At 43.0% G+C, this 16907-nt stretch overlaps 1 protein-coding gene across 2 annotated transcripts in view; it reads right to left on the bottom strand.

The window, feature by feature from the left end:
* Mcu (mitochondrial calcium uniporter) overlaps positions 1-16907 on the bottom strand; it is a 170693-nt gene that overhangs the window by 16971 nt on the left and 136815 nt on the right. For both annotated transcript variants that reach the window (XM_031348337.1, XM_031348338.1), the window contains exons 3-4: positions 4450-4620; positions 2991-3095 (exon numbers count right to left, since the gene is read on the bottom strand). In XM_031348337.1, coding sequence (XP_031204197.1) covers positions 2991-3095; positions 4450-4620 — 276 coding nt within the window. The remainder of the gene's footprint in view (positions 1-2990; positions 3096-4449; positions 4621-16907) is intronic.

The following is a 16907-nucleotide window of genomic DNA, read 5'->3' as shown; positions in this document are numbered from 1 at the left end:
CCCCCCCCCTCTTTCTTTCTTTCCCTGTCATTAGACAAGAGAATCTGGCCTCTGAGTGATGAAAATGCTCCCCATTTGGTTCCTTAATTCCTTCATCACAGAAGGATCACTGAGTCACAGAGCCCACCCTCTCAGAAGGTGTTTACCGAGAAAAAACAAGAATTCAGAGGCTAATCTCCTTCAGTTTGCTTGGAGCCAGAGAAAGGACGAATAGGATCCTTTAGGGCATCACGGGCAAGCTGACATGATGACTTTAACATGAGAAAATGCAGGAGAGGAAGGAGTGGGGAGAAAGGGGCCATGCCAGGGGTGCGGGGGTGATCTGATCTGGTAAGGCTGACATGGACCGTATTGGGGGTGTTTAAACTCAGGCTTCTGCTTTCAACTTCTTCTTTGATATATCCAGGTTTTTTTGTTTTTTTTTTCCCCGAGACAGGGTTTCTTTGTGTAGCCCCTGGAACTTACTCTGTAGACAAGGCTGGCCTTGAACTCACAGAGATCAGCCTGCCTCTGCCTCCTAAGCACTGGGATTAAAGGTGTGTGCCACTACTGCTTAGCTTTAGTAAAGTTCTTAAAGAGTAGGATTAAAAAGAGATGGCCTAGGACCATGGGTCTCGACCTCTTTAGGGATCGCATATTAGACATTCACATTAAGACTCACAACAACAGGGGCTGGAGAGATGGCTCAGTGGTTAAGAGCACTGATTGCTCTTCCGAAGGTCCTGAGTTCAAATCCCAGCAACCACATGGTGGTTCAGCACCATGTAGGGACTGTGCTAAAGAGTCACAGTGTAAGGGAGCTGAGAACTGCTGGCCTAGGAAGTCAGTGTAGGGAGCAGTGATTGTGGAAGGGGAAATGACAATTATCTCAGGCAAAGAGAGAAAAATGGCCCAAAGAGACACAAGAAGCAATGCCATTTCAGAGGGTTGCTGAGCATCAACGCTGGGCAGAGTTACACTGGAGCTGGAGATGAACAGAAAAACCAGCAATACTGAAGCACGCATTTTATGTATGTGTGTATAAAAAACAGACCATTAAAATATTACCTTGACTAGTGGGTATTTTGGTGCCCTCTTAAAATTCGTACCCAAGTTGAGCACCTCACTTTCCCTCCCCCATAAATAAGTAAGTATGTGTTTGTCAGAAGTTCTTAAGGATTCTAGGTGGCCGTAGGACTCAGAGCATTTTGATTGGTAGTGGAGAGACAGCACTATGCACTCAGTAGGAATCTGGATTCCTATCTTGAGATCCAATCTTTTTTCATGTTGATGATGTCTGGCAGAGCCTGCCAATTGCTGATCCATTCAGCCATAGGACCACAGAGATAATCAATCAATAGCCTAGTACGGAGTTTTACATGACAGTGTAGTCTATCATATGCTATGCAGGTTGCTAGTGGGTTTTGCTCATTTGTCTTTTGTTTGACATTGCATTTTCCATATGTGCTTTTAATTATGTCTAAAAAGTACCTGGCTGTGTGTGGTACATGAAATTATCAGCATTTTATAATAAAGCAGGCTTTGTGTGAGATGATTTTGTTCAGTCATATGTGATGTATTTAAGTTTTGCATATGCTTGAGGCAAACTTAGACGTACTTTTTGTAAGTCGGGTTTATCAAATACAATTTGTATTAACAACTCCAGTGCACTTACTGACCCCACTAGAAGCCAAGGAATGTGTGTACAATGACTGACTTCAGACTGCTGAATGTAAACCATCAAAGAAAGAAAAATGACTAACACCTAGCACAGTGTTTAACAGAACAGAGAAATCCTTTATTTAAACATAAAGATTTCCTTCATATTAGTTTAGTGTATAAGAGTCCTATGTCTCTGTCACGACGGACTGTGTTCCTCTGGAACGGTAAGCCAACAGAGATCCTTGTGCAAGAAACCAAAAGGCTGGTGAGCATTCTTAGTGGGTTAGTGGGTGAAGGTGCCCGCTGCCAAGTCTGAGGACCAGAGTTCAGTCTGAGGGACTGTTGCAAGGTATTTGATCACATTGTGAACCTTGAGACTGTGTTATTTACTGAAATCCCCATTTCTAGATGCATTGCTCAGCCCTTGGCACACACCTTTAATCCAAGAGCTTCCTGTAAACAGGACTAAATAAAATCAACCCTAGGTCAAAAGGCAGAGCAAGCCGCCAGCCACAGGGGTGGAGCATAAGTGGAGAGGCGGACACTGGGTTGGAGGGTATTGAAGACAGTGTGGAGAAGGAGAAAGCGCCCCTCTTCCTTCCGGCACAATGGCGGAGCAGGGGAGTCAGCTGGGTGCTTCCTCGGCCTCTCTGAGCTAGCAGGCTTTCACCACAGTGTCTGGCTCCCGAGTCTTCATTGGGTAAATAGAATGTTTGGGATTTTGTTTTATAAACAACAAGGTACTTTCGTGGTAGAGGGAAAGAACTGAATCCCAAGAGTTGTCCTTTACAAGTGTGCAATGGTAAGTACACACACCTCACATACATACACACACACAATTATAATAAAAAAATATTTAAAGAGAAAAAAATGGGTCATGAAGGAGCTTACGGTTAGGACACTCAGGTAAGTGAAATGGAATGAGTAGGCACTCAGTACTGAGGTGGAATTCCAGCACTGAAGGCATGCATAGCCAAGAGTTATCCTTTACAAGTGTGCAATGGTAAATACACACACCTCACATACACACACACACACATACACACACACACACACACACACAATTATAATACAAAAATATTTAAAGAGAAACAAACGGGTCAGAAAGGAGCTTACGGTTAGGACACTCAGGTAAGTGAAATGGAACGAGCTGGCACTCAGTACTGAGGTGGAATTCCAGCGCTGAAGGTGTGCCTAGCCAGGCGCTCAGGAGCACTGAACCAGAACAGTTCCGATGTACAGCATGGGAGGACATCGTGTTGTCTGCCCCTCCAGGCCACTCATGGAAAGCCTACGTTCTTCCCAAAGGTCTTCCCGCATTAACAAAACCTCATTAAAGCTGTTCTCACCTCTCTTTGGTGGCCGCACGTGGTACGTTAAGTCATTAATGACAAGCTTAAAGTCATCGAGGAGCAGGAGGTCTATCCCCGTGGAGGCAGCCACTCGAACGCCATCTGTGAACAAGTTAAATAAAACCTGTCATGGGCCTGTAATTATTTAAGAATGATCAGAAAAAAAAAAAAAAAAAAAAAAAAAAAAAAAAAAAACAACCCCAAAACACAACATGAATCCCCAAATCTCAAATGCCTTTAAAGTGCTCTCATCTCTTCTAGTCTGTTACCTTTGCCTCACCCCAGGCCTATGCTGGGCAGAGATAAGGTGTATAACTGATGCTCTTTGGGCCTAGTCATTTCTCCTGAAGCTGTGGGAACACATTGGGTAACTGTTGGTCACAGACAGACAGACCCATGGGGTTCCACTGGAATCCGGACTCACCCGCAGAGGGGTGGGGTGCCGGCCTTTACCTCAGAAGCTGGTGAGTGACCTACATGGCTCTCAATCTCTTGGTACTCAGCAGGGAAAAGATGAGATAGGGAGCAAATAGCTCTACCAAGGATGAGACTAGATGACTCTGGGGTGTTTAAAGCACACAGGCAGCTGGGCAGTGGTGGCGCTCGCCTTTAATCCCAGCACTTGGGAGGCAGAGGCAGGTGGATTTCTGAGTTTGAGGCCAGCCTGGTCTACAGAGTGAGTTCCAGGACAGCCAGGGCTATACAGAGAAACCCAGTCTCAAAAAACCAAAAAAAAAAAAAAAAAAGCACACAGTTAAAAGGACAGAAGTTGGCCGGCAGTGACCCTCACTGGTCTCAATCTTTATGTAGGTTTGAAAGACTTTTCTAAGTCAAAGCGAAAACAGTTTTCTTTTCTTTTTCTTTTTTTTTTTTGGCACTTAAATAAACAGATGTTACATCAAATAAGAGGTTTTAGTGTCTTATTGTACACTCTCAAATCATAGACTCTATTTTGGTAAACATTTGAGGGCTCAATTGCCGTAAAAAACCATATTCTGCACCTACGGTAATGATAAGAGGCCTCAAGGATGTGAAATGTGATTGCCTGTCTGTCCTTGTGGTGACATTCGACAAGAGCTGTTTTTGAATGAGACTCCCTGTGGGCACACAGCGGCTGACAGGAACAGTCCCGAGGACCACTGGGGCGGAAAGGGCTTTGTATTCCACACTTGTTAACAGGACAATATTCTTCGTCTTCTTTTTTTAAGATTTATTTATTATTATATCTAAGTACACTGTAGCTGTCAGACGCATCAGAAGAGGGTATCAGATCTCATTACAGGCGGTTGTGAGCCACCATGTGGTTGCTGGGATTTGAACTCAGGACCTTCGGAAGAGCAGTCAGTGCTCTTACCCGCTGAGCCATCTCACCAGCTCCAACAATCTTCTTTTGTACGGAGACTCTTGGGGTCAGGCACGAGGAGGTGGTGAGAATTAAAAGGGAGTCTGACTGTACCTGGTGAGTAGATCGCGACCCTGTCGATTCCCCGATCCTCCTCTTGCAGTTGTCGCAGAAACACACCGACTGAGTCGGAGATAGGCTTGAGTGTGAATTGGCAGCGCTCGCGCCGAGAAGGGAGCCTCACAGATATCACTGGTAAGCCATTTTGGTAAACAACCGTCACGTCTGCAAGAAAAGACCCACAAGCATGCGACAGTTAGATTTTATTGTAAGTAAAAGTCTCATCATCATTTTTCCTACCTGTGGTGGCAATATACTAACCTTAGTGTGACTTAAAATGTTTTTAAAGAAGGTTTAAGAACAAGAATTTTTAGAGTTAATCTCATTCAAGATCAAACAGAGCAGTGGACTAATTTTTTTTTTCAGATATGGAAAAATGCACAAGGGGCTGTCTCCTGAGTGGGCCAGAGAGAGGCTTTTGTGGACTACAACACAGGGGGCTCTTGGTATGGCTGGTCCCATCTGGGAAAAAGGGATGTGAAGTCCAAGAAGTTACACAATTTCTCAAAGATCCTGAGCCAAGACCCAACCCCAGTTTTTACTCCGAAGCCTTCCCTTCTAGGGCTAGCATCAACTTTGAGTGTTTAGCTACTAATGTGAGGTTTGTGGCTGAAAATATTGCTTTAAAAATTATCTGAAAATTATTCTTAGAAAAGGTTTTCTGAGAATCATTTCACTAAGGCTCTGTGCATCTAAACTGCGGAAGAAAGAGAAAGGGAAATGAGGAATGCTGCTCATATCTTTTTTTCTACATAGAGAGTGGGCTCCTAATTCTCAGAATGTTGTAAAGAAGAAAGGAAACAAGCCACTCTTAACAGTGCACTGACTGACCACTAAAGCGCTAACAAGCTCACTTTAAAGTGGGCGGTGGTGGCGCACGCTTTTAATCCCAGCACTTAGGAGGCAGAGGCAGGCGGATTTCTGAGTTCGAGGCCAGCCTGGTCTACAGAGTGAGTTCCAGGACAGCCAGGGCTACATAGAGAAACTCTGCCTTGAGAAAAACAAAAATACAAAAAAAACTAAATAAAAAAACGAAAAAAATCAAAAGGCTCCTCTGTTGTTCTCAGTAGCATCACACTCCTCCAAATTAGATCAGGAGAAACTTTCGGAGATTCTGAAAGCATAGGGCTTACCAGAGCTGTTACTCACACCCGAGTTCCTAGTCTGTCTCAACAACAAACCCCAAGACTCCTTCTTTTCCTTTTTCTTTTCTCTTTTTGTTTTTTCGAGACAGGGTTTCTCTGTGTAGCCCTGGCTGTCCTGGAACTCACTCTGTAGACCAGGCTGGCCTCGAACTCAGAAATCCGCCTGCCTCTGCCTCCCAAGTGCTGGGATTAAAGGCATGAGCCACCACTGCCCAGCACAATTCTTATTTTCAAAAGACATGTCTCAAGAGCATCCCCATGATTCCTTCAGACTCCCTCAGCCCCACCCTTGCAAATCCCTAGACACTTTGGGTCTGCTTTTTAGAGCTACTGTATCTGATTTTGTAATATTACAAAGTGTTACTAGTGCTCTAAGACTGGCAACTCTTTGTATATGGTGGCTTTCCCTTGGCATGGTTATGAGACACATCCATGCTATATGCAATGGTAGTTCATTCGTTTGTATCACTGAGCAGTATTCTTAAAAATTCTAGGTTAGCATACAAAGTAACAGGTCCACCCTCAACTTCTTCATCCTCCCAGGTCCTATTCTGACCCACAGAGCTACTGCAATTTCTCTTCACGACTGTTAACAGAAAGTGGGTTATTTTTGTTTTTAGCTATTATCAATGAAGCCTCTACGATAACTAGAATGTTCTTGTGGCATAGCTAGCATCCGTCCGTGGTAGATTCGGCCACCTGCAGTCGGTATTTGGGAAATCTTTGTGCCTGTACTGAACAGAGCACACATTATTCTCTAAGTACTAAAGTTACTGTTCACAAAGCACTAATGTTCCGAGCTGTGGCTTCCTTTCTGTCTGAAGAACCACCCTAAACATCATTGTTGCACAAATGCACTGCCAATGAGTTCTCCCCATTTTTGTATGTTTGAGAAAGTCACTGTCCCTTGATTTCTGAGAGATATTTTTAGTATGTAAGAGAAAAATCTAGCTGGCAGATTTTTTTTTTCCCGTTTTGGCACTTTTGGAAGAATTAACTCCATCATCTTGTCTTACATGGAATAAGGAGTTTGGGCTTATCGTATCTTTATTCTTCTATGTGTGACCCATCCGTATTCCTCGTGTGCTCGTTATGGTCTCTGGTCAGCATGGTTTTCAATGGTTTGGTTGTGACATCACTTGTTTTCCTTTGTGATTGTTCTACCTAGAAATGGGTGCATGTCTTAGATCTGTGCACTCATAGCATTCACCAAATTTGGAGAAAATCTGACCACTAATTTTCTTTGTCTCCCACCCCTCTTCCTGAAAGCCCTAACTATGCTAATGCTCAATCACGTGGTATACTGTCTCGACCGACACCTGCTGAACCTTCTTCATATACTTCATATCCTTCCCGCTCAGCTTCTGGGTCAGTTTAAGCACTATTTAGTTCCTTGTCACAGATGTTTTCTTCTATAGAATCTACTCTCTCTCTCTCTCTCTCTCTCTCTCTCTCTCTCTCTCTCTCTCTCTCTCTCTTTTTGGTTTTTCAAGACAGGGTTTCTCTGTGTAGCCCTGGCTGTCCTGGAACTCACTCTGTAGACCAGGCTGGCCTCGAACTCAGAAATCCACCTGCCTCTGCCTCTCAAGTGCTGGGATCAAAGTCGTGCACCACCAACGTCGGGCTAGAATCTACCCTCTTGTTAATTCCTCCTGTATGGTTTTTATTTTAATTAATTAACTAATTATTGGGTTTTTGAACCAGGGCTTCTCTGTTTAGCCTTGGTTGTCCTGAAACTTGCTCTGTAGACCAGGCTGGCTTTGCACTCAGAAATCTGCCTGTCTCTTCCTCCCCAGTCCTTGGATTAAAGGTGCACGCCACCACCTCCTGGCTCGGTATGGATTTTAAATTTCAGATGTAAAAAAAAAAAAAAAAAAAAACCCACACATCTCCAGAAAATTAATTTGTGTTTTCTTACAGTCTCATCCCTGTTTTCATGTTAACACATTTTCCTTTCCCTCCTGGAGGTAAGGGTCATAGTCAGATCTGCCATTTGAACACCAGCTGATGACTTTTTTGTCATCTCTGTCATCTCTGGGTCTCTGTAGGCTGAGTTGGGGGATGGCCTCCTGACACTCCATGGCTAGGTAATTTTAGTCACTGACTGTCTAGCCTTAATTTTGTGTTGCTGAGCACTGCACAACTCTTTCAAGACAGAAGTAGAGAATCCTTTACTGTGGGGCTACTTCCTAGGGGATCTTTCTTCTTTGGAGTATCTATGTAGTAGGGATTCCAGCTGGAGGCTGAGGTTCGTTCATTTTATGCTTTCTGGTTAAAAAAAAAAAAAAAAAAAAAAAAAAAAACTTCTGAGGAAGTTTTTCTAGTCTCTCTTGTGCAGTAGACTTTAGCCAGGCTCACAGGCACAAGATTTCCTCTCGGCCCCCTCCTCAGGACCATTGTCCCACAATCCCAGCTGATGAGCCATCCCAAGGATGGCTGCCTGCGATGGTCTGTCTGTTCTTCATTTAACCAGACAACCTGGATCTGGCTGTTATTCACAGCTCCCGCTCGTGAACACTGTCACACAGGCCCTGATGTCTCTAGCTAGCAAGGCTTGTTCAGCTCCCTGGTCCGTCCTTCATCTCAGCCAGCTGATCTGGACCTGGCTGACTCTTCTCCTTGAGTCTAGAAGCTTCCTCCTGCTGGGAAGTTGCAAAGCTGCCCGCGGCCATCTGTTTCCCTTTAGCTGGGATGGCTGGCTGATGCTGCGTGATGGCCAGATTTCTGAAAATGGTGGCCACAGACACATTGTGCAGGGCAGAGAGCACCATTAGAGTTCATAGTTCACAGGCACAGATACATCTGAGATTTGACATAGAGAGCTAAAAAAAAAAAACAAAAACGAGTACACACTCAAAAGAGTAGTACTGTAGAAAATGTTTAATCTCAATTGGAGTTTCTATCCCATCTTTGACCATTCAGTTCTTGGGTAAAAGACACACAACCTTTATATTTACAGTAAGTCTTGATCAGTACTCGAGCTGGGCAGATACATACCCTCTGTGCCATCATGTCGCTTTCCCTATCAAACACCGCACAACAGGACTTGCCATGCTCCATTTGGGCTGCTCTTAAGTTCAATTGGCCAGCTGTTATTTTATGATTCTAACTCATGGCATCTTCTCCTCTCTCCATCTTCTTCTCTCTCTTCCTCCCCAGACCCAAAGCCTGGAAACCCCAGATCCTGCCTATCTCAATTCTCCCAGCTATAGGCTGTAGGCATCTTTATTCATCAATCAGGGATAACTTGGGGAGTAAAGTCACTGGGTACATTACGTGGGTACATCTGTTCCAGGGCACTAGTCTCAAGGATCCAGTGTTTAGTGTTAAAATTCCATCAGCATCAGACCAATCCACACAGAGTAGAGTCTGCTTTCCCAGGCACAAGTCAAACAAACAAAAAAACCACCCAATACCAACACCAGCACATATTTGCAACATCTAGACACATTTGAAAAGATTATATTTTCATTTTCAGAAAGAATCCTTAACCCATCATTCCGAGCCTCTGGTATGTAAACTTGTAGATTTCATCCACAGACAGCAATGACAGTAAATTAAGTGATTAACATATTCACTTGGCATCTTTATTGCAATTATCCTCTTTCTGTTATGCAAAAGACAAGCTAACCACAGATCTCTAAAGGAGGCAGAAGGGAATTTAAATAAAAGATAGCATTCTTTGAGCTAAGGCTCGGAGCATTTCATTAAACCATCAGTTTCACAAATAAACGCCTAGAGGTTACTGTCTTTAAAATAGCTGAGACAGAGTCTACAGGGGGAATGAAGATCTTTGCATCTGGCTTAACGTTTTCCTTTAAATATGAAGCCTTTGGAAGGAAAGAAATAGAAAAGCTTTGAGCAACAACTCTGCATGGAATACACAAACCTTCATTATATCACTGCCTTTTAAAAGAATCCCTGGGCCTTCCTCCTCTGTTGGAGTACAATGCAAATGTTAGAGTTAACAGCCTACAAGGGCAATCACCAAAGGTTGTCAACTTTAACAATAGGTCAAGAGGCCCACAGAGGCTCTCAGAGACTGAACCACCAACCAGAGAGCATACAGGGGCTGGACCTAGGCCCACAGCACATTTGTAGCAGATGTGCAGCTGGTTATTCATGTGGATTCCCTAACACTGGGGTGGGGGCTGTCTCTGACACTGTTGCCTGCCATTTGGGCCTCAGTGGGAGAGGATGCGCTTAGCCTCCAATGAACATCTGAAGGTGGGGTGGTACTGAAGCAGGGCTTCCCTTTCTCTGAGGAGAAGACAGGTAATGAGGGGTGGAGGGTATGGTTGTAAGGCGAGACTGGGAGGAGATGACGGAGGGAGGCTATGATCGATCGGGATGTAAAATGGGATTTACAAGGAGGGCTACAGCACCCACTACTATAGAGATACTCTGTTCAAGTGTAAGTCCCACAAAGTAACCTTTTCTTTTCTTTTTCTCTTCTCTTCTCTTCTCTTCTCTTCTCTTCTCTTCTCTTCTCTTCTCTTCTCTTCTCTTTCTTTCTTTCTTTCTTTCTTTCTTTCTTTCTTTTTTTTTTTTTTTTTTTTTTTTTTTTGAGACAGGGCTTCTCTGTGTAGCTCTGGCTGTCCTGGAACTCACTCTGTAGACCAGGCTGGCCTAGAACCCAGAAATCCGCCTCCCTCTGCCTCCCAAGTGCTGGGACTAAAGGCGTGCGCCACCACTGTCCAGCTCACAAAGCAGTAGCCTTTGCTTTGACTTCCATATTGATAAAATAAAAATAAACAAGCATGTTCACCAAGAGCGTTGCTTCAAAGCGGCTTAGAAGTCACAAGGTTGCCACTATAAACACTTAGAGCCAAACTTAGTGTGACAAGGGCTTTAAGCATAAACCAGAATATCTGGAATTCTACAGGCTAAGGATAGAAGTACAGGTACTCCTGACATTGAGGCTATGAGTAGGCCGGGAACAGAGCAACCCCCTGTGGGTCAAGGTGGAGGGGTGGAGTGGGATGAGGGGACTGGGGGTGGGGTGGGGTAGGCAAGAGGGAAGAGGAAGGAAGGGTAATACACACGTTATCATTTGGTCAAATGTTTAAGCCTAAATGCTTATAAAACACCTGCCTCCTTGTTCTCCCTCACCCCCTCAGCCTTGAGTAGTGGTACGTAATTGTTGTGGATGGGCCTGGTGCTATTCTTGTGAACTAATCCCCTAATTAATAAAGGACCCAATCACTGGGTGAGTAGGAGGGACTTCTGGGTTGGACAGTGGAAGAGAGGAAGCAGGAGAGAGTTAGGCTCTTTTGGATGGGGATAGTGTGAGGACAAGATGAATTACGAGTGTCTCCCAGTTTTAATGGCGGGTCTGTCAGGATTTGCCACCAGAAGATTTAGATTTAATAAGGCTTATTATATTAGGATTTTAGTTGTTGCACCCAGCGATTGAGTTACTGTTATAACTAAGTCTGTGTGGCATTTTCCTTCAAGTGGTGGCTCACCTGGGTTCAAGAGAGAAAGATATGGCGACAAAGCATGAGCTTGCCAGATGTGCACCACAAAGGCCGTGGAGGATTTGAAACATGGGGCTGGTGTGGTAACCACCCGCCAGTGGGAACCTAGTGAGCTTGGTTCTTGAAGTACTGAGTCAAAAGAGTCTCTACGAGATACAAACAGGTCGGCCATTACCTGCAAGTACATGGCTGGCCAGGCCTCCAGGGCAGAGATCCAAGAGTAGGAACGTGCCCAGTTTGAGTTTTTTTAATATTTCCTGCAACACATCATCCCAGAACTCTCAAGGTAGGGAGAGGATTGGTTCCCACTAAGCAAATTCTGAGTCAGGATGGGTTTATAGGAGATCTTGACTGGAAAAACTAACCAACCGATCAGCCACCCACCACTGCAAATGGATACAGTTTATCACAGTTTGGTTAGTGTTCAAAAGAATGAGGGAGATCTTCCCTACAAATCAATACCACCTCACGGACAGGACCGTGGTGTGTCCCAAGGTCTCACTGTGGAAAGGAGCAGTAGATGGGGCAGGGCTTGTAGGGTGGGATTTGCAGAGTTCCCTGGAACTGAACTGTGTGACAGATGATTTCTGTCCCTTATGTTCTCTGCACACATTGCCCACTTTTGACAACACTAACACATCTCAAAACTGGGATGCAGTGACATGGTTTTAATGTCAGGAGACAAGAATCATATGTTCTTCTTCAACAACCTATGTTTTTCTTTTACAGCTAAGAAAATTAAACTCTTGCAAGGTCAGACAAGGCCCCTGAAGACTGCAGTTGTATCAAAGGCAATCTAGTTTTCACTGTTTGACTATTTCACTTCCTCTAGCATCACAGACATGAACTGACTTGCCTGGCTCAACAGCCATTTTTCTCTTAGATCACATATGATGTCTGGGATGCTGAAATTAGTAGAGATTTCAGTGCTTAGCTTGCTTCTTTTAGCAGCATTCCATGACGTGATTACTTCATTTGGTAAAAACATTTTCTCCTTTAGCTTTAATATGCTTCTCTAGTCTGTCTGTCTGTCATTTTTTTTTTTTCAGACAAGGTCTTGCTACATAGCCCTGACTTGCATGGAACTCCTTATGTAGACCAAGCTAGCCTCGAACTTACAAAGATCTGCTTGCCCCCGCCTCTTGAATGCTGGGACCAAAGGTGTGGGCTCTGCGCCTGTCTAGACCTAACTCGGAGTCATATGCAGTTCTTCCTTTATTCATTCCTCAAAAGTTTCTAAGTGCTCTGCCCCAGAATCTGGGCTTCTCAGGCTCGCATATTCCTCAAGCAATTTTACATCTTTTCAAATTCAATTACTGTGCAAATGCCAGTGCTATCCCAGTGCTCCCATCAGTTGTGTGGGACACATGAGCTTTCCATAGGTGCATTGACAAACTCATAGCCCCAAACAATTTATCTCCCTCTCTAACCATGCACTTTTTCAATTAAGACCATTATTTAGCTCCTGTCCAAGCAAGAAAACTACCTAGTATCTGAGTTTTCTTCATGTTGGAAACTGTACTCCCCTACTAATCAGTAACTGAAGTTTTTCATTTTATTTTAAAAAAACATCTCTAATTCATTGAGCTCTCCACTACTACAGGTCTAGCCTAGGTTACTGCCATCTCTTTTATGAATGACATTGCCCTTCATCCCAGCCTTGCTATTATTTTATTATCCACACTGAACCAGGGTGATTTTTTTCTTTCTCCAAAGGAAATCACAATTCTGAGATTAGAAGTTGGTGTTTATTACAACCACCTACAAACACATACACACAACTGCATGAATATGGGCAGGTACATATGCACACATACATGTATGTGTATCATATGTAGTATTCTTTCTAAATATATATTATGATAGCCAGACTCTAAGAAATGTCATCATGACAGCTCTCTCACCTGTAGGTACTCATACAACCATGTGGCCCCATTCATACCAAGTCAGGACTGGCCCGCACAACTAGCAGAATGTACTAGTAATGATGTGCACCTTCTGAGGTTATGTCATAAATGACTTCTATCTGTCTTGCTCTCTTGGACACCCAGCTCTGGGGAGAGCTGGTCATCATGAGGACAAGCCTGTAGCCCTATGGAGAAGCCTATATGAAGAATTGATGCCTCCAACTGACAACTGTATCCCTCTCATTAGTGAGCAGCCTTAGAATGGGATTCTCTAGCCCAAGCCAAGTCTTCAAATAATAGCAGCCCTAGATGACACAGGATTACAACCTCACTAGCCTCCAGTGTGCTCAGCTAAACTGCTCTGAATCTTTACTTCACAGAAACATGAGAATAAAGGACCCTTGTCTCAAGCCCCCCTACCAGAGCTAAATGCATATATACATGTATGTATACATTATACACACACACACATATATACATTATATATACATATATATGTATATATAATACATGCATGCATCCAGGCTTTATATACATAAATAAATGGTTTTGCTGTGTCCATCCAACCTTCTACAACTTGCTTTAATGCTCATCACTGTTCAGAGATTTATTAGAGTTGAATCTTACTTCTGTATTATCTACTTACACACATATGACAGAAATTCATTGTTTGAATATAGTACCATTTATCCACTAAAAACAACCCAACACATTTTCACCACAAAAGGCTGAGAGAGATAACAGTGCAATCCAGTGCTTCAAGCTTCTGGTGTTTTCCCTCATGGAGCTATGTGTTTTATAACTTCCTCCTTAAGCACCTGGGACTTGCCTCCCTGACAATAGAAAACACCGTTTATTTAAATAGTCTGCTCTCCTGCCTCTGATTGATAAAACTAATTCTATCACATGCCAGATTTCTATTGGCACAAGGTTTCTCTAACCTTATGCAATAATCTTTCCCACACCAACATGTCAACTGTTTTGATGACAGCCATTAGCGTGTTCTTCAGGTAAGCTTTGTTTTCCTGAGACACATCTGTCTGGCAAGCCATGCCCCCGGCCTTCCTATCCCTGAGTTCTGCCTGAGCCATCTGCATGGTTTTACTCACTCAAATGAATTCTGAGCAAGTTCATCAGTCTCTGTTGAGTTTTGACTAGTATTAAAGCCAGTTTACAGATTCAGTGGGGGAGATGAAATATTTTAGTGACATTATCTTTAAAGCACTAATGTGTGTAATCTACATTTATTCTATTTCCTGTGTCCTCTAATTTATTCTTCTCAGTAGTGTCTTACTTTTATTAGTTTTACATCTAGAATCAAATATTTTATCAGTACCACCCCCATGGTCATGGGTTTTTGGTTAAACTGTATGTTAAGCTAAGCATAAAATTATCACATTAGTAGAATGAATTAACTTTTACTTTTGATGAGGACAAAAAGCCTCTTTATATAGTATAAAGAAACATTCTTGGAGGGTCTACAATTAGCACATGTAGGTAAAATGTGTAGTGTTAAGTTTTTGCTACACTGCTTTGGCTCATGGGGGGATCGCACATGCGCACTTGCCCAGGAGCTATCTTTGGATCCTCGAGTGAAAGACAAATGCCTTGGCTACCTCAGAGGCTGTGCACTCCTAAACCTTCCCCTGTTGCCCCAGGCCCAATTGGGGAAGTGGCCAGTGGCAATTTACCCGAAGTCTCACATGGCTGGTTGGCTTTATTTCCTGTCGCTCCTGCATCCCATCCTTCTATCCCAAATCATGGAGATTTTCTCCTATTCCTCTCTGTGCTCAAGCCCACACAACTCTAAGGGTCCCACCCTGTGCCCAGCCATTGGCCATTGGCATTTTTATTGATTGATCAAAAACCAACTGGGAACAAGGACCATTAGCATGTGGACACACAGATTCCCAATTGAATCAGAGCATTAGAACCAATCTCCAACAAAAATAGACTTGCCTCAAAATAACCTCAGAAGAATCACTTATGTAGAATATTCCTTTCTTTAAAGTACTCATAATATATTGATGTAAAAACACATTTTACCTACATGTGCTAATTGTAGACCCTCCAATAATGTCTCTGCATACTATATAAAAAGGCTTTCTGTCATCATCAAAATAAAAGTTAGTATATTCTACTAATGTGACTAGCTAGGTCTCATTTTCATTTGAAAAATAATCATATCTTAAATCATCTTGTGCCACTATGACAAAATATTTGACATTAAATTTTAAAGAAAAGAGATTAATTTAGCCCATAGCCTGGAAACATCTGCTGAGAACATAACATGGCTTCATCCCACAGTAGATGACATCACATGGCTCCACCCTACAGTGGATGACATCACATGGCAAGAACGGGTATAAAAACAGCAAGTGGATACATATGAAGAAGGATGAAGGGGTACTCCAGCCTTGTAACAGTTCGCTTTGGGGGAACCAAACAAGTGCTGCAGGAAAAGCCCAGCTCCTATAAAACATTATCCACTCTTGAGCCATCTAGCTCAGTTTCTAGACACTTAACCCACATTTTTCAGAAAACCATTAAGCCATAACCATAAGAGTGGTGATCCCAAGACCTAACTACCTCCCAAAGGTCTCACCACTGACAGTACTGCATCAAGCAAACAGCCTCTACAAGAGGTCTGGATGGCACAAGTCACATCGGACCCTACCATCATATGGAAAGAGTTACAAAAAAATATCCTCCTAGGCTAGGCATGGCGGTGCATACTTGCAACCCTATCACTTCAGAAGTCGATACAGGAGGACTGCCAATTCAAGGCCAGCTTAAACTATCTAGCAAGTTGATGGTCAGCATGAGCTAAGAGTAATATCCTGTTTCAAAATACTGAGGGTAGGGCTGGCAAGATGGCCTAGCAGATAAAGGCATCTGCTTACAACCTGATGACGTGAATTTGACCCCTAGAACCTACATGGTAGAGGAAGACAATTAACTCCCGTCGAGTGTCCTCTGACCTCCTCATGTGTGTCACTGCATGAGTGGCCCCTTTAATAAATAAATGTAATCTGCACCAAAACACTGCTAGTGTTGGGGGACAGTGTAGTGGTAATACTTGCCGGGCATGTAGGAGCTATGGGTTTGATCTTTAGCATACACACATACACACATGAAAATATTTATCTTTTCATAGTAATATTTGATTACATTTCTTTCTTTATGTGTATACACCATTATGCATGTGTGTGGAGGTCAGAGGACAACTTTCAGAAGTCATTTCTCTCTTTCCACTATGTGAGTGTAGGGACTGAACTCTGGTCATCAGGTTTGGTAACAAATCCCTTTACCTGCTGAGGCATTGTCCCAGCCTTCCAGGTTAATATGTAAAAATCCGATTATAATAGTCACATCAATAATTTGATAATCACAGCTGTTTGAGTCTTTCTTATAAGAAATATAGTTGATTTTAATCACATCAACTAAGTATTTTATTGTGTACCCCAAGTAAATTAGACAACTGACCCCCTTTGTGATTGTACAAAATATTGTCATTAAGGCATTGTGAGGTTTAAATTACAAAAGTGAAAAAGCATCCTTTAATGTTTGATGAAACAGTGACGTGGCCTCTACCTTTCTAATTATAGTTCTCTTAAAATCAGTTTATGAAAAAAATTGATTCATGATTAAGTATCAGAAAACCTTTGCATTACATAAAGGCCATTGTCTTCACTACCATTCTATGGCTGTGAAGAGACACCATGACCAAAGCAACTCTTATAAAAGAAAGTGTTTAATTAGGGCAGGCTTACAGTTTTAGAGGGTGAATCCATTATCATCATGGTGAGGAACATGGTAGCATACAGACAGGTACTGTAGCAGTAGCTGAGACCTTAATACCATGATCCATGGGGAGGGGGGAAGGGAGAGAGAGAGAGAGAGAGAGAGAGAGAGAGAGA

This window comes from Mastomys coucha, unplaced genomic scaffold, assembly GCF_008632895.1.
Source record: "Mastomys coucha isolate ucsf_1 unplaced genomic scaffold, UCSF_Mcou_1 pScaffold3, whole genome shotgun sequence".
NCBI lineage: Eukaryota > Metazoa > Chordata > Mammalia > Rodentia > Muridae > Mastomys > Mastomys coucha.
The sequence above is the reverse complement of the archived record's forward strand: the minus strand, read 5'-3'. Positions and strand labels throughout refer to the sequence as shown.